General features: G+C 40.4%; 1 protein-coding gene across 2 annotated transcripts in view; it reads right to left on the bottom strand.

The window, feature by feature from the left end:
- Nucleotides 1–1,972: 1,972 nt before the first annotated feature.
- The window catches only part of DAW1 (dynein assembly factor with WD repeats 1), a 35,560-nt gene continuing 10,650 nt past the window's right edge, over nt 1,973–26,882 (bottom strand). For both annotated transcript variants that reach the window (XM_019978037.2, XM_019978043.2), the window contains 9 exons: nt 25,217–25,339; nt 21,047–21,146; nt 16,944–17,051; nt 14,292–14,398; nt 12,481–12,583; nt 11,429–11,543; nt 6,642–6,718; nt 4,654–4,816; nt 1,973–2,385 (listed from right to left, as the gene is read on the bottom strand). In XM_019978037.2, coding sequence (XP_019833596.2) covers nt 2,351–2,385; nt 4,654–4,816; nt 6,642–6,718; nt 11,429–11,543; nt 12,481–12,583; nt 14,292–14,398; nt 16,944–17,051; nt 21,047–21,146; nt 25,217–25,339 — 931 coding nt within the window. In that variant the 3' untranslated portion in view covers nt 1,973–2,350. The remainder of the gene's footprint in view (nt 2,386–4,653; nt 4,817–6,641; nt 6,719–11,428; nt 11,544–12,480; nt 12,584–14,291; nt 14,399–16,943; nt 17,052–21,046; nt 21,147–25,216; nt 25,340–26,882) is intronic.

The raw sequence follows: 26,882 nt of genomic DNA, 5'->3' as shown, positions 1-26,882 counted from the left end.
TGAGTTATGTCCAACTCTTTGCAACCCCATAGACTATACAGTCCATGGAATTCTCCAGGCCAGAATACTCGAGTGGGTAGCCTTTACCACCCCAGGGGATCTTCCCAACCCAGGAATCCAAACCAGGTCTCCCGCATTGCAGGTGGATTTTTTACCAGCTGAGCCACAAGGGAAGCCCAAATTTTGGCCTGGTTTTCTCTAATTCAAGCTCTCATTGGCTGTTCCACCTCTAAACTTACTTACTCCTTTCCAGCACTAAAGTTTTATTTTTTTCTTCTTGAGGCATCCACAGATGATCTGAGAGGTAATTCTCACCCCAAACCTTCCTACTGGTACATCTGATACCGTTGGGTCATAGTTAAGACTTTTTCACTTAAGAACGTAATATATGAAAGTGAAAGTGTTAATCACTCAGTCCTGTCTGATTCTTTGTGACCCCATGGTCACAAAGAATCATGGTCTGTAGCCTGCCAAGCTCCTCTATCCATGGAATTCTCCAGGCAAGAATACTGGAGTGCACTGTGATTCCCTTCATGGGATCTTCCTGACCCAGGGATCAAACCTGCATCTCCTGCATTGCAGGCAGATCCTTTACCATCTGAACCATCAGGGAAGGCCAAGGAAGGCTTTCCTGACCACCAGGGAGCGTCAGAGAACATAATATAATGGAGTGTAATTCCTGGGCTCTAAATCCCACTTCACTAACCAATATTTGATGTCTTTAGTAAATTATTTAACTTCACTGTGATATACCTTTCTCAGTGTAAAATCAGGACTGCTATCTGCATTGTAACAGATAACAGTTGTAAAGATAAATCTTGTGCTTTATCGTTGAACATTAATTCCTAAAATGCATTGTGGCACTTTTACATAGAAAAGCCTTTTTAAAAACATTGTCTAGTGTTTCAGCATCAATCAGCTTGGTGTTTGATGATTTCTCTGGTACCTCAATTGTTTAACAACCAGATTTTTAAGTTCAATAGTCTGAATTTATATTGTTTAGCTTTTCCTCAGAGAAAAATATGTCTGCATTTTTTACACTCCAGTCTACTATGAAATCAGAATACATTTGCTACAAAGTGAGATCCATTTTATTTTCCCCATAAGTTTTTCTATATTTCCCTATATTTTATTCAGTGTCCTTTCTCAACTTTTTCCACTGGAGGAAGGAGGAGTAGGTGTATTCTTGAATACGAGGGAAGGAAGATAAAGCTTCTATTCCTATTGCCTATTTCTTTTTGAGCTGGAAAAAAGTAAAATAGCTAAATAAATAATAAAACTTCTAATCACATTCCAAACTTACATATCCTCCTAGAAAATGTTGGAATGTAAATTGGTATAGCCAACAAGGAAAGTAGCATGGAGGGTTCTCACAAAAATTAAAAATATAATATAATCCAGCAATCCACTTCTGATTATATGTTTGATGAAAACAAAAACCCTAACTGAAAAAGCTATATCCACCCCATGTTCACTGCAACATTATTTACAATAGTCAAGATGGAAAAATGGATAAAGAAAATGCACGTGCACGCGCATGCACACACACGCACACACACACACACACACACACACACTGTATATGTGTGTGTTTATGGCTGTATATGGAACACTATACAGCCATAAAAAAGAAAAATCTTGTCATTTGCCACAACACAGATGAACCTTGAGGGCATAAGACTAAAATGAAATAAGTCTGACAGATAAATGTCATGTGATCTTACTTATATGTGGAATTTAAAACAAAACAAAAAAAAACACTGAACTTATACAGAGAACTGAGGCAAAAATGGATGAAGGGGATTAAAAGGTACAAAATTCCAGTTATAAAATAAGTAAGTCATGGGGGTGTCATGTACATCTTGGTTCCTATAGTTAATAAATCTGTAATGCATATTGAAAGCTGCTGAAAGAGTACATCATTGAAGTTCTCATCATAAGAAAGAAAGCATACATCATACAGACATGCAAATTCACAGAAATTTTCTCCAGAAACTTTATTCAACAGAAATTGTAATAGGCTGCAAAGTAGAATGTAGGAGACACATTGTTAAACCATTCTGGTTTCATTTATCAGTATGGTGATGCTATCAAGAAATAAAAGAAAATAAAAATAACCAATTTGCCAAGCAGTATGCTCACTCCTATCATCTCCATCAGACATCAAGGAATGATATAACTTCATCAACTTTAATGGTCATATCTGTGAAACTAAGGACAGTATACACATGGTTGATTTGTGGACAAAGAGAAAACATTTGAAATATCAAAATAGCTTGCTGGCTGTGTGTGACACTCCAGCTTTGATCACCATGGTTGGCAAGTTTCTTTGCTGACTGATTCTCTTCAATCACCGCCATATCCTACAGGTATTATCCTTGCTGCCTAATAAAGCAAATTTCACAAAGTTATTTTTCTTTGTTTTACTCGTTTAACTCTCTCTGTGTTTACAGGTTGACATTTTCTGTGTCATTGTGGATGATCAATGTGCTCAATGTGCTAGCTCCCGGGTGTCCAGCTGCAGAGCCCGTTAGCAATTCAGGTGTTTGGGGAGAGGGGATCTGTTTGTTTCTCTTGCCCATTGGTCATAAATTGGGCAAATTCACAGTCTACTCCCCTATGTAAGATTCATGGCATTTTAGGATTACAGAGGACCTGAGAATGCAACCACATCACCCACCCCTCTGCTTATCCCCGTCCTGCTTCACGCATCGCCACCAAGTGGCAAATATGATGACTTTGAACATCTCCAGGTTTGAGTGATCAGTTTATGAAGAAGCAGCACATTCCATTTTGGACTGTTTCAAAATCACAGTGGATTTTTCTCGTCAGTCAAAATGTGAAGCTCCTGCGCTCCCCATGACAGCGATAGACACTCTTCCAAAGCAGCCTTGATACACTCCTCCCGAGGGACCCCATCCACATTTGGGCCCTGGGAATGGCAGCCCCAGTATGAAGCACTGCTGGGCTCTGCTGATTTTTTCCACCTCAGGTGCCAGGCATGTATCATCAATACTAGCAGTGTGGGGGCTGTAAAAGCCTGTGCAGACTGTACATTGTACCCAAAGGTATCTCATCTTTTTGAAAGTGTCCTGACCACTTTGGACAGTTTGCTTCCATTTTGTGATTCTAAACCCTCAGGCAGTCCACTGAAAATGCATGCAGTTAACCACACCAGGGTCCACCAGGAGAACAGGGCAGATTCATATTCAAACAAAGCGCTCTGCTGATGGCAAGGAAGACATGTCACTTCCCATTCTCATAAACGCTGTCATCGAGCGGACCAATATTTAGCATATTGGTGCTTTTATTTATTTATTTTTGGTATTGTTCAGTCACTAAGTCATATCTGACTCTTTGCAACTCCATTGACTATAGCATGCCAGGCTTCCTTTTCCTTCACTATCTCTGGGAGTTTGCTTTGGGAAATACTAAATAAACTAATAATATCTTAAAAGAGCTCAGGCTTTTGAAGGCCAGCATTAAAACAAGGCACAAACTACTAATATTCCTTCCCTAAATCCAGGGCCTCCTGTGGATGAGGAAAGAGGTATTGCAGGGCTGGCCCGGCTTAACACAAACAGGGTAGACTAGGAAAGGTTGGTCCTCTGACAAAGCAGCCCCAACTTCAGTGTCCTCTGCCACAACCACTCACATCCTCCATCATCAGGAGAAAGGATTTGATGCTATTTACTATGGTATTGTCTTAGGAATACCAACATTATAGTAACACTTACGAACCATAGGCCCGAAGAAAGTAATCTGTAATTTTAGAAATCATCCATAATTTAGTAGAAAGGACTGGAATTTTAGGGCAAAGGCAGAGATTATTCTCAGCACCTTTGAAGTTGTCTGATTAAAATAAAGAAAATCAGCCAACGTATGCAGCCAAGTTTGCATATGAGACATTAAACTCCTTAGACCAGTTAAGCAATTTAAAAATTTTCTCAACACAATGAGAATCATTGAGAGTTAATCAGATTCATTCCCCTGTGGGTATCCCCACCCCACACTATCATTAGCACCCTGCTCCTTGCCAGGGTTTCCTCCAGAGGCACCTACTCACGTTACGCCATATTCTTGGCATGTTCTCCCTTTTCTACAATCTCAACTAACCTACTCTTAATCCAGTTCTTATGAAACATTGCTGATATAATTCACTCACAATAAATTGTTCATGGTTGGAAAAATGTTCAATATGTGCTCTTTGCCCCACATATTAATGGGTTACAAGGGGACATCCAAGGAGAAAACAGTTTTGCCCAAAGAATAAATCTCTAATGGGCTGTAAATCCCACTCTGGAGAACTCAGGTCCTGACTTGTTTTAGTTACTAAGACTTACTGCCATCAACTGAATATTAACCACTGGATGGATGATGCCTGGGGATATGTAGTCAACAGTAAGGCAGGTTACTAAATTCTTACCCTGTCTGGGGCAATTGAAATTCAGGATTCACAAAGCCTTATAGTCACAGGCAGAGCCTATTCCTGTGGTCCTGCAAAGCAGCTAAACCTAAATAATGGCCCCAGGTGAGCTAGGGACCCTGGAAGAAGGGTGGGAATAGGAGTGGGCTCCTTTTGGTATTCAGCTCAGAAACTCTAACAGCCAATTGAAAGGAAAGCTGAGTTGATGAGGTCTATTTCTCCCCTACCTGTAATGATTATGTCGCCTTTATAGTTGAAAGCACAGGAGAAGATCTCATCCGTGTGTCCCTCAAGAACCTGGAGGCACTGACCAGTCTGAGCATCCCAGATTCTAGCTGTTTTGTCAGAGCTGCCAGTGAGAAGGCGGTTGCCTTGGGGGTTGAAAGAAATCTACAGGCAAGCAAGGGGTTGAGGGGAAGCAATCACAGGTTGGTGTAATTTGATTCCCAGTATATTTTTCTTCAATAAAAAGCAGACATCACTAAGTTACCTGTTCACCTTCCCAGCCTGGTACTTATTCTTACCTAGAACAGTTCTTTCAGGGTGGGAAAAAGACTGCAGAGACTAATACATGAAAATTAAAATCTAGACAATGGTGTCTGATTGCCTACCCCTCACACACAAGTCTAAGGATAAAGACCACAGCTCCCTTATACTTGGAGTGTTCCCCACCCAGCTTCTTTTCATTTCAGGAGCAAAGGCTGGTGACACCAACCTCTCCACTCAAACCAAGAGGCAGAGCCCCAGTGTGGATGAGAACACAAGTCAGGCATCTTCACGCCCAAACCTCGGTGTCACCTCTACAGACTAACTTTCTGTCATCACGAGTGTAGAGATGGTCCTTCAATCTGTGGCACAGAATGTCAGGGTCCACAGGAGAGGACTTTCTGTGTTGCTACTTAAAGTGCAGCAGTTTCCATCTATGTGGGCTTGAGAGCCCCAACGGGCCAGGCATTGTCACATGGTATGTGAGCAGCAGAGAAAACTGCCAGTCCTCAGCTCCTCTGGAGGTCGTGTTTATAACCTTTCCTAAATCATCAGAAGATGGTGATGTGGGTCACTTCCTCTGTGACTATTGGTTTGATGAGGGCAAGCCCCCAGGTTATGGCTTTTTTCATCACAGTGTCACCAGGGCCCAGCATGCTACCTAGCATAGTGGGAGCTCTCAAAATGAATGAAAGAATGCTTTAGCTTGGCACCCCATAGAAATGCCATTACTGGATGGCAATTCAATAGATAATATATCAGTTAACAAGCATAAAATGCAATAATGTAGAGTCTGAGAACTCTTTCTACTCATACACACACAAAAACATGTGCGTTTGTTGAGTGTGCCACGCCAGACACTCGGAAACATAGCTCAGTCTCTCTTTGTGGCCTGTTTCCCATGGCCACATCCCTCAGCCCTCGTACTACCAATCTCCCGGGCCTCCCAGCCTAATGCAGAGGATGTGCTCTGCAATGTCTAAGAGACCAACCCTGATGGGCAGGAGGGCAAGGGCCACCAATAGCAGGGGAGCCTGCAGAGACCTGAATCCACTGAGCTGATTAAAAAGAATGAAAAATCTCATCTTAGGCACGAGACCAAGGAATTGGGCTGAGCTGGGGGTGAGAGTCACCGGTCCCAGCCTTCTCTACAATTTTCTGAGGACATCTCTAAACCTCAGATCACTGACTGGATGGCCATACTGCATGGATAAGCTTTTGGGAGGAGTTCATATGAAATCCTAAACTACAGCTTTCAAGTTTCAAGATAGGTCATTTTTAACTTTTTTTTTTTTTCATTTTTAACATTTTTAAGTGGTAAATACTTTTAGGAAATACTTCCTCAATGGCATGTGTTCTATAGGACACTTGAAATTTGCTGTGCAGCCTGTTCTTTTGCATAATATAAAAGGGGTGTGTTTACTAGAACCAGGAAAAGCACTTCACTAGCTTCTGAATAGCTTTAATGAGTATCCTTTGTTAACTGAAACTTTTTTCATGGCTGAGGAGAATGCTGTTTTATACTTTGTAAAAGGTTTTAGAAATCATTTTATTACACTGAGTTTGAGGACACATTTGAAAACTTACTCTTCAGGTAACTGATTTCTACAAAGAATGAGATAACTGGGCAAAACCTTGATACTATCAGTAACAATAGACCGATTTGTATTAAGCTTGATGCTTATTTTTGAAAATAAATAAATTGCTCCAAACGAGAAAAGCAACTCACCTTTGAAATTTCTCCTTCATGGCCTTCCAATTTGGTAACACATTCTCTTGTGGCCGCACTGAAAATTCTTGCTGTTCCTTTTTGAAAGGAGTGGAGATATATATAAATTCATCAGAAATGCAGGACTTTGGACCACATGACTTGAATTTTCCAAATATCTATCCCTCTGACATGTAAGCTCTGTGCTAAGTTTGTCTTCTTGCCTGTGGTGAGAGCCAGACACTTAATACTATAAATGCAAGCTGATCCCACTACAGGAGAAGAACAGGGGAAAGAAGCATCTCTCTAGCCCCAGCTTATTAGAAGAGACACTAGGTTCCAAGATAGATGGAGGTGCAGAGACAGGAAATCAAAAAGAATCAAATTTTAAGGAGAAGAAATGGGGACTCACAACAAGTTTTGATGATTCTGATTACCTACAGAAATAAACAGCAAGACTTATATCAGACACCAAATATGAGTCTAAGGTTACAGAAGACACAAGAGGCCTTCTGAGAGGGGTCAGCAGCCACTACTTACAAAGAATGAAGAATAGGTGCTAGGAAAACCTTTTCAATAGAAAAGGCAAATAGAATGATTTGTTCCCTGCTGTATATCCAGTGCCTAGAAATGCCAAACTCGTATTAAACACTCAATAAATAGATGTAGGATGGATGGATTGATGGATGGATGGATGGATGTGTAGATGGATGGATGGATGGATGGATGGGTAGATGGATGAAGGATAGGTAGACAAATGGATGAATGGATGGATAGATATAACATTTCCTTAGAATTAAGGAATAGAGTCATTACATAAGCATAGAAGGAGAAAAAACAGAAGTAATAAAATTGTTGCCATAAAAAAATTAAAATTTATCTGGCCAGGTGAAGGATGCTGTCTCAACACAAAGTATAAAATCAAGGTAAAATTTGCAAAAACAGGGAATTTTGGTTACTTAATTTCCATTTAGAGAGAAGCAAAATATCTTAATTTTTAACTTTCCTCTCTGACAACTTCAAGAGGAAGTAGACAAAAATTGCTATAGTAGAATTAATATGATGAAAATATAATAGTGCTACTTCATTGGATACTTCAAAAGCTTTAAAGGAAAGCGATCTACTTGTTTTAAGAGTTTGTGAATAAGACAAAAATATGCAGTATAGACTAATACATCAAATTTTGCAAAAGTATTTTTAAGTTTCAGAAAACACAAAAATAATATAGCCTGAAATTGCAATTTTTTATAAGATACAACTATGAATAAGACATCAAAGAAATTCAGCCTTGAGAGTAACTCCAGTGAAGGTGAAAGAGGCAATAAATATAAAGAAACAGCTTGTAGCCGCACAGGCAACTAACTCTTTTGAATGAGATCAAATTTTAAGATGCGAATGAGGAGCAAAGACCAAAGGTAAATAAAAAATGGCTCTAAACATCAAGGCTTCTTAGGAGGGACAGAATGAAAAGAGGTTTACAACACAAACCAAAAGAGAAAGATGTTTTTTGAAAGTAATGTGCTATTGAAGAAAGGAAAGAACAGAATCACTGCTAGAGAAAACAGCAGATGATAGAAAGGACAAAACTAAAAGAATTGAGCTTATATTTTATTCACGTCCATCCCTCAGTGTCCTGATCACTTGTCCCTGCTTGTTTCTTCCCCTATACCACTGACAACTCCTGACATTCTATATAATCTAATATTCTATATAAGACACGTGTATGATATTGTTTGTGGTCTCCCCCTTTGAAACATAGCTCTAGGAGGGAAGAGATGCCCATCTCTTTTTTCCATCGATATATCCTGTGTTCCTAAAGAATTCCTGGCACAAAGTAGACACTCCATGTATATTTAATAAACAGATTCTTTTGTATAAATGAGAATGATATTTAAAATGAAAAGGGCAGATTCATTATTTTTAAGGGATGATTTTTAAAAGCCAAGATCTGTGAGAAGATGAGAAAATAAGTAGTTAGTTTAAAAAATAAAATTCTCCAGATTCAGGGTGTTTGTATTTCAGGATGCAAAAAAAAACATGTGTGTATGATCAAAGGATCACCTTTGAAAAGTCCTAATGAGTAAGAGAACAGTTTGCAAATATAATTTTGAAGAGTGAGACAGTAATAAAGACTGTAATAAAAAGGAATCACAGGCAAAATTCTACAACTGATTATAACACAAAGTAGCTACTTAAAAGTATGCTAGTCACAAGGAGCAAATATAGGCAAAGAGGTGAACAGAAACAGCCTAGAAACAGCATTTGATTTTTGCCAGAATTTCTTAAAAAGCTATTAAGGATTTATACAAGCATGATGTAGTCACATATGTTCAGTAAGGGAATTAAACATATGTGTAGCATCATACCAGAGAAGGCAATGGCACCCCACTCCAGTACTCTTGCCTGGAAAATCCCAGGGGCGGGGGAGCCTGGTAGGCTTCAGTCCATGGGGTCACTAAGAGTTGGACACAACTGGGCGACTTCAGTTTCATTTTTCACTTTCATGCATTGGAGGAGGAAATGGCAACCCACTCCAGTATTCTTACCTAGAGAATCCCAGGGACGGTGGGGCCTGGTGGGCTGCCGTCTGTGGGGTTGCACAGAGTCGGACACGACTGAAGCGACTTAGCAGCAGCAGCAGCAGTAGCATTATACATGACTATCAGAGGTGACTTAGAGTGAAAGCTTGCTCACATTGTCAGGGCAATGACACAGTCATAGAGTAGCAGGACATGCACTCACAGCAGGTGACAGATTCAGAGTCACCTGTGGTTATCACAGAGAGGATGTAGACATAGGAGGGCATCAAGCATGATGGCATCATGAGGGACATGGCACAGACATAGTTTAGGGTCAAATGTGATCAGAAGGATGATGCAGATAGAGTGTAGCATCGCACATGTCCGTCAGGGAGATGACCGAGACACAGCATAGTGTCATAGGTTACTGACAAGAAGATCACAAGGATACAGTTTAGAATCAAGAGATGAGACAGACATAGCGTAGCATGATCCATGACCATCAATAAGACGATTCAAGTGTAATGTGGGGTCATACATGGCAGTCAGAATGTGGATGCAGACACGGTGTGCATTGTGTGTGTAGCAACCATAGAGCTAACACAGCTTTAGTATAGCATGATGTGTGCTTCTCAAGATGATGAAAAGACATAGGGTAGCATCACACAAGCCATCAAGCAGATAGTGGAGACATAGTCATCTGTGGCCTGTCGGGAGATAACACATATACAGCGTAGCAACATATGTGGTTATCAATAGATGACACAGGTATGTTGCAGCACCATACATGGCCTCCATGGATATGAAGCAAACTGAATCATCACACACAGTTGTCTAGGAGATGATGCGAAATAGGGCGGCACTCCACATGATTGTGAAGGAAATGATAAAACAAGGTAAAGCATCACACTGAGCTTTTGAGTACATGCACACAGACATTCATCATGTGGAATTATCAAAGAGATATAGTTCTCAAAGAGATAATATAGCATCACGTGTGCTTGCTAAACAGACTTTGCACACAGCACTGCATCATGTATGGTTGTCCAGGTGACAACACAAACATCTTACTGCACAATCTAGTGTCATCAGTGAGATAACCGGCAGCATAGTGGCATACATAATTTTAAAGAACGTAGCTATAGCATAACTTCGTTATTATCCAACACTTTTGTGACCCCTTGGACTGTAGCCCACCTGGCTCCTCTGCCCACAGGATTTCCCAGGCAAGATACCGGAGTAGGTTGCCATTTCCTTCTCTAGAGGATCTTCCTGGTCCAGGGATCAAACCCGCATCTCCTGCATTGGCAGGTGGGTTCTTTACCACTGAGACAACAGGGAAGGCCCGACAATAACAACATACATAATTATTTTAAAAGGATGTAGATATAGCATAACTTCATTTGTTATTGTCAAGAAAATGGTGCAGACAAAGAATAAAACTATACATGCTGTCTAGATGATTAGACAGTAGAGCATCTGACTGTGGTTATCAGTAAGATGACATGGGCATAGCGTAGACTCATAAGTGGTACTCAAGAAGATGAGGGGTAGCACAGAATTATATATGTTCATCATGAAGATTTGCTAGACATGGTAGAGCAGCACCGCTACCACTAAGTCACTTGAGTCGTGTCTGACTCTGTGCGACCCCAGAGACGGCAGCCCACCAGGCTCCCCCGTCCCTGGGATTCTCCAGGCAAGAACAGTGAAGTGGGTTGCCATTTCCTTCTCCGATGCATGAAAGTGAAGTCGCTCAGTAGTGTCCAACCCTCAGCGACCCCATGGACTGCAGCCTTCCAGGCTCTTCCACCCATGGGATTTTCCAGGCAAGAGTACTGGAGTGGGGTGCCACTGCCTTCTCTGGTAGAGTAGCAAATGTGATCATAAAGGAGAAAATGCAGATTTATTATATCACCATTGATAGCAGTCAAGCTGATGAGAACAACATAGGGTAGTATAATGCATGGTCATCAGGGAGATGACCCGAGGTGTACTAGTATATATAGTACATGTGTATATATAGTTATCAAGAAGATGATAGAGATATAGTTTAACATCATATGTGGTGTCAAGGAGGTATACAAACCTTCTACAGCATTGCATGCAATATCAAGAATATGATCCAGACACAGTGTAGTGACATGCGTGGGCATCATAGAGATGAGGCACATGTCGTTTCTATCATAGCTGGTCATCAGGGAGATGACTTATGATGCAGACTCACCTATGTTTATTAAACAAAACATAAATCCTTCCATAAATTAAATGTACAGGCAGATTACCTACCATCGGCTGAGGCAGTTGCAATAAGCTTTCCGGTGTAATCAAAACAGCTGTCTAGTATTTCATCATCATGGCCTGTTAGTGTTGCCACGCATTTTCCATTTACAGCATCCCATAGCTACAATTAAAAAAAAAAAAATGATGCAGACTATGACTTCCTCTCTAACACACAAAGATGGCCAGTAGTCTTTATGACATGTTTACAGCTGATTAAATAAACTGTACCAAAATCATGTGTATAATTTTCACTTTTTGTTCATTTTCTTTTGATTTACAACCAGAGACTGCAACCAACCATCTAACAAGGCAAGCTTTTGACACAGAGAAGATCAAAGACAGACTTCAGAATACAAATCTGTCACTATTTTAGGAAAAAAAATCTCAAAGTGCGTGCTTCACTGATGGAGTAGAAGCAACCTCTTTTCATATGAAGGTCATCAAGTAATAAAAAGCTTGATCTAAAACTACAATGCTAGGAAATAAAAAGTACACTCAGATTATAATACATTTAATATACAATCTATATATCTAATAATAATTCTAGAGCATAAGCTCTTAGGAACAGAAACACAAAGGCAGGGAGATGTCATGTTGAGACTTCTTGAAGTTTATGCTAATGGAAGTTTAATAAAGGAATAGAGAGACATTAAACAAAGATAATGTGCCTTCATAAAAAAAGATATTTTAGCACAAGGAACTCTACTCAGTGCTCTGTGGTGACCTGAATGGGAAGGAAATCCAAAAAAGAAGGGATACGTGTATATGTGTGGGTGATTCACTTGGCTGTATAGCAGAAACTAACACAATACTATAAAGCAAATGTTCTCTGATAAAAAAGATCTTTTAATACCTTTGAATCATCAAAGCTATTTTACATCATAAATCCTTCAAACTTGTAGGATCATCAATTTGAAACTTAAAATTACCAATTTTTGGATAAATTAATATCTTAATTTTCTAGCACCTTTAAAATGTGTTAATGCTGCAATGAATACTTGACACAGTACAGAGCCCAGACACAAGAGTTATAAAGCAAAGGTATTTCTCGAGCTTACCTTGCAGGTTTTGTCCATAGAGCCAGTTAATATCAGAGAGCAATCCCAGTTGAACACGGCGCTGCTGATCTCAGCACAATGTCCAATTAAGGTATACACCTTCCTACAAAACAGAAACAGTTCAGACTGGTGAAAGATGCATTCATTCAGGATATGTGGACAAAGAAAGATGTCAAGCCATCAGTGTACAAGGTGAATTTCAGTTTTCACAAAATATCTGTGATGGCTTAACTGTAGCTCAAAAAGAGTCAACTAGCCTCTTAATTTCATCTCAACAAAAACATACTTAAAATTTTAGGCTTAAGTAGGTTTCCTGGGAAACTCAAGTAGGCTTCCTGGCTAACTCAAATGGTAAAGAATCTGCCCACAATGCAGGAGACCTGGGTTCGATCCCTAGGTTGGGAAGATCCCCTGGAGAAGGGCATAGCAATCCACTCCAATGTTCTTGTCTGGAGAATCCCCATGGACAGAGGAGCCTGGTGGGCTACAGTCCATGGGGTCACAAAGAGTCAGACACAACTGAGCGACTCACATAAGCACATAATGAAAATTTAAACAACCCAAAATAACAACATTACTTAAGACAATGCTTCAGAAAGGCATGGATAATCTGAATCCTGGAACTAATTGTACACCAGATGGGTGGACCCCTCTGTAGTTCAGAAACTATCCATCAGTTGTCTAAGAACCCTTCCTTCTCAATGCATGCATCTTAATTGGGATCCCTGAAAACTGAGTGGAGTTTTACAACACAAATAAGCTAATTTAGTTAACTTCTTAGCAACTAGAACCAAAAATAATTACGGAGAAAACTGAAGTTCTTGGACTAAATTAAATTTGCATCATTAGCCGTGATGTTATTTATTCATGATTTCCATGCTGACCCTAAAGACAAGCCATTGAAATTTGATTACACAATACATAGAATAAATAATAGCTATATAACCAGGCTATTGCTAACATTCTCCTTTATGTTGCTGTTTGCCATTATTTGCTCAGAATTCTGAGGAAGCATATGTAACAAGTAAATCAGAAAGAGAAAAACAAATTTTATATATTAATACGTATATGTGGAATCTAGAAAATGGTACCAATGAATCTATTTGAAGGGCAGGAATAGAGACGCAGACATAATGAAAAGATTTTGGACACAGCAGGAGGAAGGAGAGAGAGGGACGAATTGAGAGAGTAGCATTGAAACGTATACATTACCATATGCAAAATAGATAGCCAGTAGGAAGTTGCTGATTTAACACACGGGGCTCAATTCAGTCCTCAGTGATGACCTAGAGGAGTGGGATGGGCTGGGGGTTGGGAGGGAGTCTCAAGAGGAAGGAGATACATGCATGAAAGTGAAAGTGTTAGCTGCTCCATCAGATCTGACTCTTTGCGACCCCATGGATTTTAGCCTGCCAGGCTCCTCTGTCCATGGAATTCTCCAGGCAAGAATACTGGAGTGGGTTGCCATTCCCTTTTCCAGAGGATCTTGCCAACCCAGGGACAGAACCCAGGTCTCCTGCACTGCCAATAGATTCCTTACCATCTGAGACACCAGGGAAGCCTTATGGCTGATTCATGTTGTTGTAAGGCAGAAGCCAACACAATATTGTAAGACAATTTTACTCCAATTAAAAATAAATTAAAATAAAAAAGAAATATCATTAAAGAATGAACTGATTTGCTTCCAATTTGCCCTATTCCTATGAAATCCAAGGCACAGTTAATAGGTTTAATATTAAGCTGATCAATAGCAAGTGTTTTCTTAATCTTCTGATCCAGGTTTTAAAGAAATTCTTAAAAATCAAGGATACCTTCCAGTATCAGCCTCCCACACTGTAACTGTGTGATCGAAAGAGCCCGTGATGATCCTGTTTCCTGACGTGTTAAAGGACAAGGAGATGATTTCAGCTGAGTGTCCCTAGGAAAAGAGCACATATCCACATGCATATCTATAGATGAAACAATTTCTACCCATGTATCACATAACAGTCCAAAAGAAAGCACTGCTGCTGCTGCTGCTAAGTCGCTTCAGTCATGTCCGACTCTCTGCAACCCCATAGACAGCAGCCCCCCAGGCTCTGCCGTCCCTGGGATTCTCCAGGCAAGAACACTGGAGTGGGTTGCCATTTCCTTCTCCTTTGCGTGCAAGTGAAAAGTGAAAGTGAAGTCGCTCAGTCTCAACCGACCCGTGGCGACCCCATGGACTGTAGCCCACCGGGCTCCTCCATCCATGGGATTTTCTAGGCAAGAGTACTGGAGTGGCTTGCCATTGAGAGACAAAGCTCTATAGGGAGAAGAGAGATTAGCAGTTGGGGGGTGGGAATAAAGAAAAACTGTAAACCAAGGGCACAAGGGTATTTTGGGGGATGGGGGTGGGGAGTAATGGAAATGGTCGAACACTAGTGTCTTGGTGATGGTTGTGCAATTCTGCAAATTTAGTAAAAATTGAGGAGATCCAACCAGTCCATCCTAAAGGAAATCAATCCTGAATATTCATTGGAAGGACTGAAGCTGAAGCTGAAACTCCAATACTTTGGCCACCTGATGCGAAAAGCTGATTCATTTGAAAAGACCCTGAAAGACTGCAGGCGGGAGGAGAAGGGGATGACAGAGGATGAGATGATTGGATGGCATCACCGACTCGATGGACGTGAGTTTGAGTAAATTCCGGGAGTTGGTGATGGACAGGGAGGCTTGGCGTGCTGCAGTCCATGGGGTCACAAGGAGTTGGACATGACTGAGCAGCTGAACTGAACTGAACTGAAGCTGTTTTACAAAAAAAAGAAAAAGAAGAAGATATGTGTTGGGAAATCAAAGGACTTCATTCATACTGTTGTGGAAACGCTAAAAAGGTCTGTATGCTTAATGGGCTAATTTTTTTTTTTAAGTCTTACTCAGTCATCTCCAACTGTTTGCAGCCCCATGGACTGTAGTCCTCCAGGCTCCTCTGCCCATGGAATTTTCCAGGCAAAAATACTGGAGTGGGTTGCACTTCCCTTCTCCAGGGGATCTTCCCAACCCAGAGATTGAACCCAGGTCTCTTGCATAGCAGGCAGACTCTTTACCATCTGAGCCAGCAGGAAAACACCCTGTATGCTTTATGAGCTAATAAAAGGTGATGGGCAAAAGACAAAAAGCTTGTGAAATAAAGCTAATGTTTTAAAAACTAAAATTCTTATAGTGAATTAACATGAAATAGATTAATAAATATCTAGCCTTTGGCCTGACTTTCATCTGGATGTCCTCTGGGGTGGATGAATCAAACTGTATGAGACAGTGGGAAGAAGGGCCCCCCCTCTGCTGTAGATCCTGCTTGGATGTGGCCCTCATTTTGCTTAATGATTTCAGTAAATTCACTTAGTTACTTTTTTCATAATAAAAAAGTTCATTTACAAATAAAATTTCTGGTTGATTCCAAATGACAAAGATTAAATGGAGCTGAACATTAAAATTCTGAGCACACAAATGTATTCCCTGGTGTCAGACAGTGTGCAGAGCAGGACATATGCCTTCCAATGCTCTTAGGCATTTGTCTGAAAGAAGAGGTGGTGAAGAAGCCCAATGCACAAAACTGACGAAGGTGAAGATGTGAAAAATATGCTTATGTAACTAGAACAAGACATTCATTTAATAAAGAAAAACTCTTGCTGTCAGTTAAAAGCACTGTTTTTCCTCTCTTTTTCTAGTCCTTTTTTAAACTTTCTGAGAAAAAGCTCACCTATAAAATGGGTTCTATTTTTTAAATCCATTTATAATTCAGAAGAATAGGATAACGTGATTTCCCATTCAACTGTTCCCACCTATTGCCACTGGGAATCACCCTTTTTCGTTTGGCTGGGGCAGGAAGAAGTGGAGGGTAGCGTTAAAGATGGTGCTGAATGGACGTGTGGTGGAGACAGACAGGACCCCCACCGAGATACAACATCAGCATCCACTCTTTGGGCAGTGCCCTTTGACCTTGTCACCTCCTTCCGCTTGCCCCTTATACTTCATTCTTTGTGACACAGGAAGCTTCTGGGACTGGAGGTTAGAGAAGAAGGGAGTTAACAGTCATTCTTTTAAGACATTTTCTGGCAGGTTCCTCAAGTTCTGCCTCTTCCAAAAGGTGCCAGCCTCCACATCCTCTGCTTCTAACCAGGTAGATGACCATAGGTTTTAAGCAATAGCTACTACCTTTTTTAGACTGAAGCTAGTTGAAGTAAAAAGCCCATCAGGCTTTTTTATGGGCTTTTAAAAAGCCCAAAGCCCAGTGTGTCCATTTAAGTCTTTGGGAATAGCTAGCAAACGAACTGAAACACTTTTTTACTGCAGTCTGAAAACCAATTGCTCAAAAACATCTTCTAACTTAGAGTTCATTTTGCAATAAAAGTACCAATTTAAAAAAAACTCAGGTAAAAATCTTATCCAAAGGAACAGCTAATGAAAATGTAAAGGTTTTAAAGTTATTAACATTAGCAACATACTGTTAAGGTGAAAACTTCCTCTCCACTCTGAATGTCCCACAGCTTGGCAGTCGTGTCCATGCTTCCAGTAGCCACCAATGTGCTTTGAGGATTAAATGATAAACATACCTGAATTACATGAAATGGGAGAGATTTTAGAAAGATAAGAGTTTCAGACTGTTAATCCTATTATACAGAAGCTTGAAACTGCAACTCCCTTAGCAAATTCAGCCTAATTCTTTGCACAGATAAGTAGGCAAAATACCAGATATGAGTAGCCATCGGTCTGCAGGTTGACCCGGAAGCATTCTCTGCTTGAGCAGAGGCTACTGTTCTCCACGTCACCCAGCTCAGGCTTGGAGGGGCACTGATTCCCCTTAGTCACTTCTAGACCACAGAAGATCAAGAACAAAAGCAAAGCCCATTCCTTTGAGATTCATGCTGTCTGGCTCCCTTCCATTTTGTTTATTTGTTTTCACCTTTTGGCCAGGCCTCGGGGCATGTGGGATCTTAGTTCCCCATCCAGGGTCTGAACCCATACCACCTCCAGTGGAAGAGCAGTGGGCCATCAGAGAAGTCCCTCTGGCCCCCATCTTCCTCTCAATCACACCCCTCACTTGCTTAAGACTTTGGTTATTGGCTTACAGTCTCAGTTCCAAGTCCCCAGTACCCTTCCTGTGGGCCGTTCATCCAACACCCCTGGACCCATGATCCCGGACTCCTTTTATAATCACCCCCATGGCTACACCCTGACCTTGGCATCACCTCCTCTAGGAAACTCACTCCTGATACACCAATCTCTAGTTACAATTTCCTAGTACTTCTGCTTTTTGTCTTCTTCACCAAGCCCAGACCCCTTACCCGCTGCAGGATGACTTCCATCTCATGTAAACCCCTCTCTTTTCTCCTGGTCCATCATGCCCCAGTCAACTGACACCTGGAGAATCACTCTTGCTAGCATGCCCAAAACTCCTACCCCCATCTTCCACCTGCACCCTTCACAAATCTCCTAACAACTTGTATTAGCCTGGGATTTATTTACTTGTATTTATCCACTCATTTGCCAGCCCTACCTCATCACTCAACCAAGGTAGTTTAAGAAAGCAGCATGGCAGACAACTAGTGTTGCTCATTCGTGCCTTCCATCCTCAGATGTGACCTCAGTACCATTCCCTGCTTTGCCCAACATGCCTCTGACTCAGTACATTCTACCATTCCCTACTCTTGACTACACTCCCATCTTTATTCCTGCTCATCAGATAACTTTGTCTCCTAACACTTCCCTGAAAAAACCTTACCTGTCTGGTGGGAACTTCCTCCCCTGACCCTCACTTTCCTCTCCCCAAGTCTCAGATTCAGAGAGATCGCTGCCATTTTAAGAAAATGCATTCCCTGCGCTCCACGGGGAGATGATCTCACCAACTTTCCTTTCGCTCTAAACTAGATCCTTCCCAATAGCCTATAAACATGCTTGAGTTCTTCCCACATGAAAACAAATTCTCCCTTGACAATATCTGTCCCTTTTTAAACTAACATTATTTCCCATTACAACCAAATTCCTTGGAAAAATTGTCTACCGGCACTCGCTTTCCATCTTCTCTACTGGGACCACTCTGGATAAATGTCCAGTTGAGAGGCTTGGTTGGTCTTGGTCATCTCACTTAACCTCCTTGAGGTTCCTGATGTTTTCTTCCTTCTTGACTATTTTGATAATGCTCTGCATTTTTCCTCTTACTTCTTATCTCTTTTGTTGTATCTTTTTAAAGTTTCTCTTCTCCATCTTTCCAGGATCCCGCCAGTTTTCTCCTCATAGTCTACCTTTCCCACTGGAAACTTTACAGTTGTTTGGTGGTTTCTACTGCCACCCAGATGCCAGTGACTCACACATCCATGTCTTTTACCCAGACCTCACTGCTCAGCTCAGCCCCAAAGAGCCAACTGCCAAATGGATGCCTCTTTTTGGACATCACACAGGGAGATTTTTATCACCCTGTCTAAGACATGCAAATCAAATGAAGAAACCTGTTTCTCTCTTATGCACAGACTTGGTGAATGACACTATCAGTTGCCCAGGTCTGAAATCAGGAAATCATCCTAAATACTTTCTTCCTTCGTGCCTCATATCTCCCTGGTAACCCAGCCCTACCCCTCCCACCCCTTGACTTCTCTCACATTCTCCTCATGACAGGGCTTTGATATCTTTCTTTGCATAGTTACCAGATCCCCACTGGCTCATACTTCCCATTTTATCCTTCCCCCGTGTCTCCTTCACAATGGCAAAAGAACCATCTTCCCCAAATGCAAAAACTGACCATGCCCCTCTCAGGTGAAAACTCTCAACAGTATGGCAATATCTTCAGGATAAAGTCCCAATTCCTTAGCACAGCATTTAAGACCCTCTATAAATCTGCAGTGTAGCCTCTCCTGCCTCCCCTACTTCCATCACACAAAGACTGGGATCTAACTTTGCAGGTCAACACATATGCCAAGTCATTGACACCTTTGGGCAACACCTGGGATCCCTGCCCATCACATCTGACTATGGGCAGGCAGTGCTTACAAGTGTGTGTATCTCCATATAAGCACTTTCTGTGCAGTGAAGCTGGGGGAGTGCTGCTCTGAACAGTCAGCCTACTGAGTTCTCAAGCACGTACCATGGTTACACACCTCCGCTGGGCATTTGTTGGTGCAGCTCACTCTGTCCAGAACACACCTGCCACTTCTCTGCAGAGTCTTCCCTGAATACGTCTCCTGGCTAAGGAGGCTTGGCTGTTCCCTCTGTGCTCTCACTGGGGCACACCAGTGGAGCTTCACTCCACTTCTCACCAGTGGAGAACTTCACACCAACTTCTAGCCCACCTACAATACATCTTTGAACTTAACCATGGACACCTCTACTCCCTCTAGAAAACTGCAAAACCTTCGGGGGCCAAGAACTACAATTTGGCCCCCCACACATAGACCACGGCTTCACACAGTCAATACTTAGCAAATATTCACTGGGTTGATGTCATTGATTCCAAAATATGAATGTCTTCCTAGGAACTATAAAAAAAAAGAAAACCTTCAGAATTCCAAGGGAGTGTGGAAACACGGCCACACTATGAAAATGAGGATTGTGTCTTTCTTATGACCTTGTGCGAGTTACTTAAGTTCTGTATACCTCAGCATCCTCAACTGAAAAATGGAGAAATAGCTACCCCTTAGGGTTGTTACGAGGAACAACTAAGCCAATACACATTAAAAAAAAACTGTATAATTTTTCACTGCAGCATCCCCAGCAAAGTACCTTGAACATAGCTCTTGTTGGATGAAAATACAATAAATATGAAGAATGAATATAAATAAATTTTACTCCTAAAATAAGCAAACTCTTTCAAAGCTATCAGTTGTTCCACAGGGTGCAAATGATCTCACTAATTGTTGTAAGACATTTAACACAGAATTAATTAAGGATGAGGGCTTCCCAATAGTGAAAGCAATTTAGAGTATCAAACCACTTATGCAAATCTGAGTTCTAATTTTATCCAGGAAACAATCAGCTTAGATATTTTACATGGTATAAAAAAGTTAGTTTAAAAGCTATTTTAAGAAGTTCGCCAATCCTCAATCAAGTCAATTCTCTAAAGGCAAGTCAATGAAAAAGACATCAGATTGGCTATTGTACTCATACACTTATCTCATTATTTTTAGTCAATGCAGGATATGAGTCTTTGACAGTATCTGCAAGATATTAAAACTAGAGTAGTTTGTGAATGATATAAACACCATCATATATAATATAGAGAAATTTAAAATAACAGATTTTTAAATTAGTTATAAAGGTATAACAACTACTTTTGCAATGGAATCCTAAAAAGAAATAACAACTATGTGAAGTGCCAATGTAAACTCATCACTTGCAATATATGTGCTGCCCTGGTGGGAATGCTGACAGTGGGCATGCTTTGGAGGAGAGGTGGAGGAATATATGGGAAATTTTTGCACTTTCCACTCAATTTTTCTGTCAACCTCAACTTCTCTAAAAAATAAGATCTACTGAAAAAGATAAAAACAAAAAAGTAAAACAAAGCAAAAACAAAAGGAATGACAACATAAAAATATAATAAAATAAATATACTCACTATTTCTGCTGTATGACCCCTAAAGGTATGGTAACATTTTCCAGTTTCTACACTCCATAGTTTACAAGTCTTATCAAAGGACCCAGTGGCAATTTTGTCACTAAGATTTAAAAAATATACATATGGAATTTGAAAACAAAGTCAATCACAGTATTTGATACACTGAATTAAGACAAGATATTAATACATGGATCTCTATTTAGAAATCTACTTTGCTTTTTATACTTCAATAAAAATTAATTTTAAAAAATAAGTAAGTAATTTATTACTCAGTAATTTATTTTCCCTCAGGAGTCCTGAGGATGGGAAGTTCCCCTCTCCACCCAACCCCCACAAAAAATTTTATTTCACTTTTAAAATAATAAGCAATCCAGCAAATCAACTATACTCCAATGTAAAATAAAAATTTTAAATAAGCTAAAATAATAAGCAATCCTGTATCTGTTGCAGTGGAAAACAAAATAATATTCTAATTTTTGAATAATATCTCTTTATGTGTTCAATTTTAAATATTTTACATTTTAAATATAAATTGTGTTTAAGATTGCAATAATTTTTTCATTAATGAATATGGTAAAGGATTTAGTTTAGAAAATTACTAATAAGTGGAAATTAATAATGTGTAATATGGTTGTAGGAATATGGAAAAATTCTGTTAGATATACTGAAGATAGTAATATCAAATTTAAAAGAAGGAAAATGGAAAGATATAAATCCAATTAAACATGTAGCTAGATAAGGTTTTGAGAAGTTAGACAGTAAGTGTCTCCTTGAAAAAGTAAAACCTGTATTATTCCAATTGTAAGGTCTTTAAAGAAGAAAGAGGATTTGGAGAGGAAATACAATAAAGACTTCAGTTCCTTTCAAGCAAGAAGCTTCACACACCTATTGTGGATCAGGGCTACTGATCAACACCCAACAAGTAAGAGTAAATTAGCCTGCTCAACCCTCAACCAGGAAACTAACATCTTTTCCTTTACCCTGAACCCTGTCTGTCTTTTGTACTAATAGCAAGTCATCAAAAGTTCACACAGTTGGGCCATCACTTGCACTGCAAGCTCACTGTTCAAAAGTGTAGGAAAGTGTTCATTTTACCCCATCCTCAACAATGTTGCTATTCAGTTGCCTAGTCGTGGCCAACTCTTTGTGACCCCCATGGATGGCAGCACGCCTGGCCTCCCTGTCCCACACCATCTCCCAAAGTTTTCCCAAGTTCATGTCTATTTCATTGGTGATGCCATCCAGCCACGACATCCTCTGATTCTCTCTTCTCCTTCGGCTCTCAATTTTTCCCAGCCTCAGGGGCTTTTTCAGCAAGTCAGCTGTTTACATCAGATGATTAAAATACTTGAGCTTCAGCTTCAGCATCAATCCTTCCAACGAGTTTTCTGGGTTGATTTCCCTTAAAATTGACTGGTTTACTCTCCTTGCTGTCCAAGGGACTTTCAGAAGTCTTCTCCAGCACCACAGGTTGAATGCATCAATTCTTTGGCGTTCTGCCTCCTTTACAGTCCAGGTCTCACAGCCATATATGACCCCTGGGAAGACCATAGCCTTGACTATATGGACCTTTGTCAGCAGAGTAATGTCTCTGCTTTTCAATACACTGTCTAGGTTTGTCATTGCTTTCCCACCAAGAAGCGAACATCTTCTGATTTCATGGCTGCAGTCACTGTCTGCAGTGATTTTAGAGTCCAAGAAGAGGAAATATGCTACAACTTCCACTTTGTCCCCTTCTATTTGCCATGAAGTAATGGGGCCAGATGGCATGGTCTTAGTTTTTCTAATATTTAGTTTTAAGCTTGGCTCTTTCACTCTTCTCCTTCACCCTCATCAAAGAGGCTCTTTAGTTCCTCTTCAACAATATGGCGTGTAATTTATTAACCTCTTAATTTTTGCCATTCAGATGGCCAAACATAAAAATAATTTTAAAATTCGTATTTACCTAGTTGTTAAGTATGTCTATTCATATTTTTGACTATTTTTCCGATGTGTTGTTTCTATTGATTTGTAAAGGAGTTCTTTACATGTTCTCCATAATAACTCTTTGTTGCATATGTTACAAATTTTCTCACAGTGATCACTTTTCTTTTATGTATTAATTTTTTAAACATACATATGTTAAGTTGTATGTACTGAAGTCCATCAGTCTTTTCCTCTGTAAAACAAAAATGTGAGGGGTCCTATGGCCCAAAATACATACCCCACAGAAAATTATAAGTGCTCAGTACAGCTGCAGACTTTATAATTATCCAGACTAACTCTAATGCCTTGGCTCTCTCCTCTGTTCTCAGTCCCCAGACATGGTTTTCTGTGGTCTCTAATACTAAATGAAAAGAGGGTCCTTTCTACAATGTCTTCTCTAATTTTTATTACGGTGTCATCTACAACTTCATTTAGTAACAATTTTTTCAAATATTTACCTTATCTGTGTTTTCATAGGAGATAACAGCTTTAATTTCACACATCATATTTCACTAGCTTAAGCAATATCTAATTAAGTTAGATTATTACACATTGAAAGCACAACCCCCGACAAGCAGGTTTGTGGACAAATACAACTAACTCTTGGTAAGCTGAAAACGTCCCCAGTGGAAAGAGAAGTTAAGTGTACTGGTGGATAGACTAGTTGCTACAGGCATTCAAACAGCTATAGGTATAAGTAGTGTGTCATTCAGGATAGAGGACCTTGGTAAGATCTACTGAACGGGTTAACTAGAAGTTAGCTTAAAAATGGTTCTGCTGCATTTTGTACTGTTATTTAGCATGTCACTATACATGGTTTTATACCTGATAAGACTATAAGTTAACTGCTACACAAAGCAAACCATGTCATGCATGTACAGCTATCCTCTTGTGGTCCATTGCTAGGAACATCAGCAGGAACTTCCGGTCAGGGTTCATCTTCCAGTCAGAGAACTTCCAAGGGCAGAGAGTCAGCCCTGCATCAGCAGGAACTCGAGCTCACCACTGTACTACTGTGTGATCCTGGGAGGGGTGCCTGAATTTTATCTATGTTATGTGAGGCCAGTAATACCTCTCCCAAAGCTACTTTGAACACTGAAGAAGATATTTAAATTTATTTTTTTTTATTTTATTGTTGGAGTATAATTGCTTTACAAAGTTGAATTAGTTTCTGCTGTACAATGAAGTGAATCAGCTAAATGTATACATATATTGCCTCCCTCTTGAGCCTCCCTCCCACTGCCCCATCCCACCCTTCTAGGTCACCACAGGCCACCGAGCTGAGCTCCCTGTGCTATACAGCACACTAGTTATCTATTTTATACACTAGCTATCTATTTTATACACACATACACATATGTGTGTCAATGCTACTCTCCCAATTCATCGCATCCTCTCCTTCCCTCAGTGTCCATATATGTCTGCATTCTCTATTCCTGCCCTGCAAATAGATTCATTTATACCATTTTTCTAGATTTCATATATATGCCTTAATATACAATATTTGTTTTTCTCTTTCTGATTTACCTCACTCTGTAGGACAAACTCTAGGTTCATCCGAACCTGCAAACATCCTAATTCTCTTCAGTCGTGTCTGACTCTTTTCGAACCTGTGGACCACAGCCCGCCAGGCTCCTCTGTCCATGGGATTGTCCAATTAAGAACACTGGAGTGCGTTGCCATGCTCATCCTCAGGGATTTTCCTGACCCAGGGATCGAACCCACGTCTTTTCCATCTCCTGCATTGACAGGCGGGTTCTTTACCACTAGCGCCACTTGGGAAGACCTCGATTCATCAACATCACTACAAATGACCCAATTTCATTTCTTTTTATGGCTGAGTTGGGCTTCCCAGGTGGCACTAGTGGTAAAGAACGTGCTTGCCAATGCAAGAGACATAAGAGACATGGGTTGGATCCCTGGGTTGAGAAGATCCCCTGGAGGAGGGCATGGCAACCCACTCCAGTATTCTTGGCTGGAGAATCCCACTTAAGGAGGAGCCTGGCTGGCTGCAGTCTGTGGGGTCACATAGAATCGAACATGACTGAAGTGACTTAGCATGCACATACTATAGCATACATCAGACACTCAACAACTTTTGGTTCTTCATCTTCCTCTTTTCCTTCCCCACTAGATGGAGGGAGCAGTGAATAAAAGAACCAGTGGATTAATAAGGAATCACTGGACAAGTGGATGTCTTCTTACCCATAAGGGTTGTTGAACGCTATGGCATACACCACATTCCTGTGACCCTCCAGGGTGTGAAGCTCCTCTCCAGAGGCAGTGTCCCAGAGCTTGCATGTCCGATCATAGCTTCCCGTGATAAAGCTAACACAAGCAGTGGAAATACAGCAAAGGTGAGACCAGCAGTGTGTTAGTAAAGACCTCATGTTTTTGCCTGCAAAACTATAACCTCGTTTATCTTGCTTTTTACACTGAAAATTGTGTATGAAAAACAAAGAGTTAAGTGAAAGTGACTTAGTCATGTCTGACTCTTTGCAACCCCACGAACTATACAGTCCATTGAATTCTCCAGGTCAGAATACTGCAGTGGGTAGACTTTCCTTCTCCAGGGGATTTTCCCAAACCAGGGATCGAACCCAGGTCTCCCAAATTGAAGGTGGATTCTTTACCAGCTGATTCACAAGGGAAGCCCAGAATACTGGAGTGGGTAGCCTATCCCTTTTCCAGGGGATCTTCCCAACCTAGGAATCAAACTGGGATCTCCTGCATTGCAGGCAGATTCTTTACCAACTGAGCTATCAGGGAAGCCCTCATAATCTCGTTTATCTCATTTTTTACAATGGAAATTGTGTATGCAGAACAGAGTTGAACTAAGAACAATATCTAAACCCTTTGACTTGGAAACTTTTCAATTGTAGACCAAACCCAAAAAGGAGTTACTAAATAAAGAGTAATCCTTCCAATAATCATTCTTATACTATAGTTACATAACTAAAAAATGTTAATAATCAGTAACCTTTTCTGAAACTCTAATATATCTTAATAAATAACATCATTCTTCCAGTCAGTCAGACCATAAGATCTTGGCTTCGTCTTTGACGCCTCTTTCCCTCACATCCCACACACAATCCATCAGTAAATCATTCTATTCGCCCAATCTCAGCACACATCCTTAGGATGGTCATGTCTCACTGGCTCCATTGCCTCCATGTCTTGCCTAAACAAAACCATCTTCTGTTAGGGTGTGGCTCACACATGGTTCTTACAAATCTATTTTCCTCATAGAAACTGCATTTACTTTTTTAAACTTCCTCAAATGGCTTCCTAGTAATCTAGAGGAAAATGCAAACTCTGCTCATGATCCATAAGACCAGCAGCCCTGGCTAACTCCAGGACCTCAACTTCACCCAAAAGCATAGCCTGATCAGTCACATTCCCAAAGCTAGTCCCTGAGGATCTGGATTGTTTCTTTCATAAACGTTCGTCTTTCTACCCATGTGGTTTACCACCATCACTGCCAGGCCCTGGAACGTGACTGGCACACTAAGAGGTGTTCACTAAATATCTGTTTAACATTTAACAATCCTTTAACATTACTGTTCTACTACAGGAATTGTTAGTATATTGTTCTCTTGAGTTAAAAATCATAGTATCTTTATTATTCCTAAATATTCCATTAGGGGAAAAAAAAAATCCCAAGTACAGAAAAAATGCACAACATTGAAAAACCAGTCTTCATGTCAAGTGGTGGTGATAAAAGGTGAAACAAATTCCTCTATCTAAACCCAACTAAACAGGAAAGTTAACAAGGCAGTATATTTTTCCTTCTCTTCTTGGTATTTTCCTCCTAGCTTCTTGGGGAGTGTAAATTGGTATGACCATTATGGAACACAGTATGGTGGTTACC

Source organism: Bos indicus, chromosome 2 (assembly GCF_029378745.1).
Source record: "Bos indicus isolate NIAB-ARS_2022 breed Sahiwal x Tharparkar chromosome 2, NIAB-ARS_B.indTharparkar_mat_pri_1.0, whole genome shotgun sequence".
Classification (NCBI taxonomy): domain Eukaryota; kingdom Metazoa; phylum Chordata; class Mammalia; order Artiodactyla; family Bovidae; genus Bos; species Bos indicus.
Note: the sequence above shows the minus strand (reverse complement) of the source record. Positions and strands in the feature narration are given on the sequence as shown.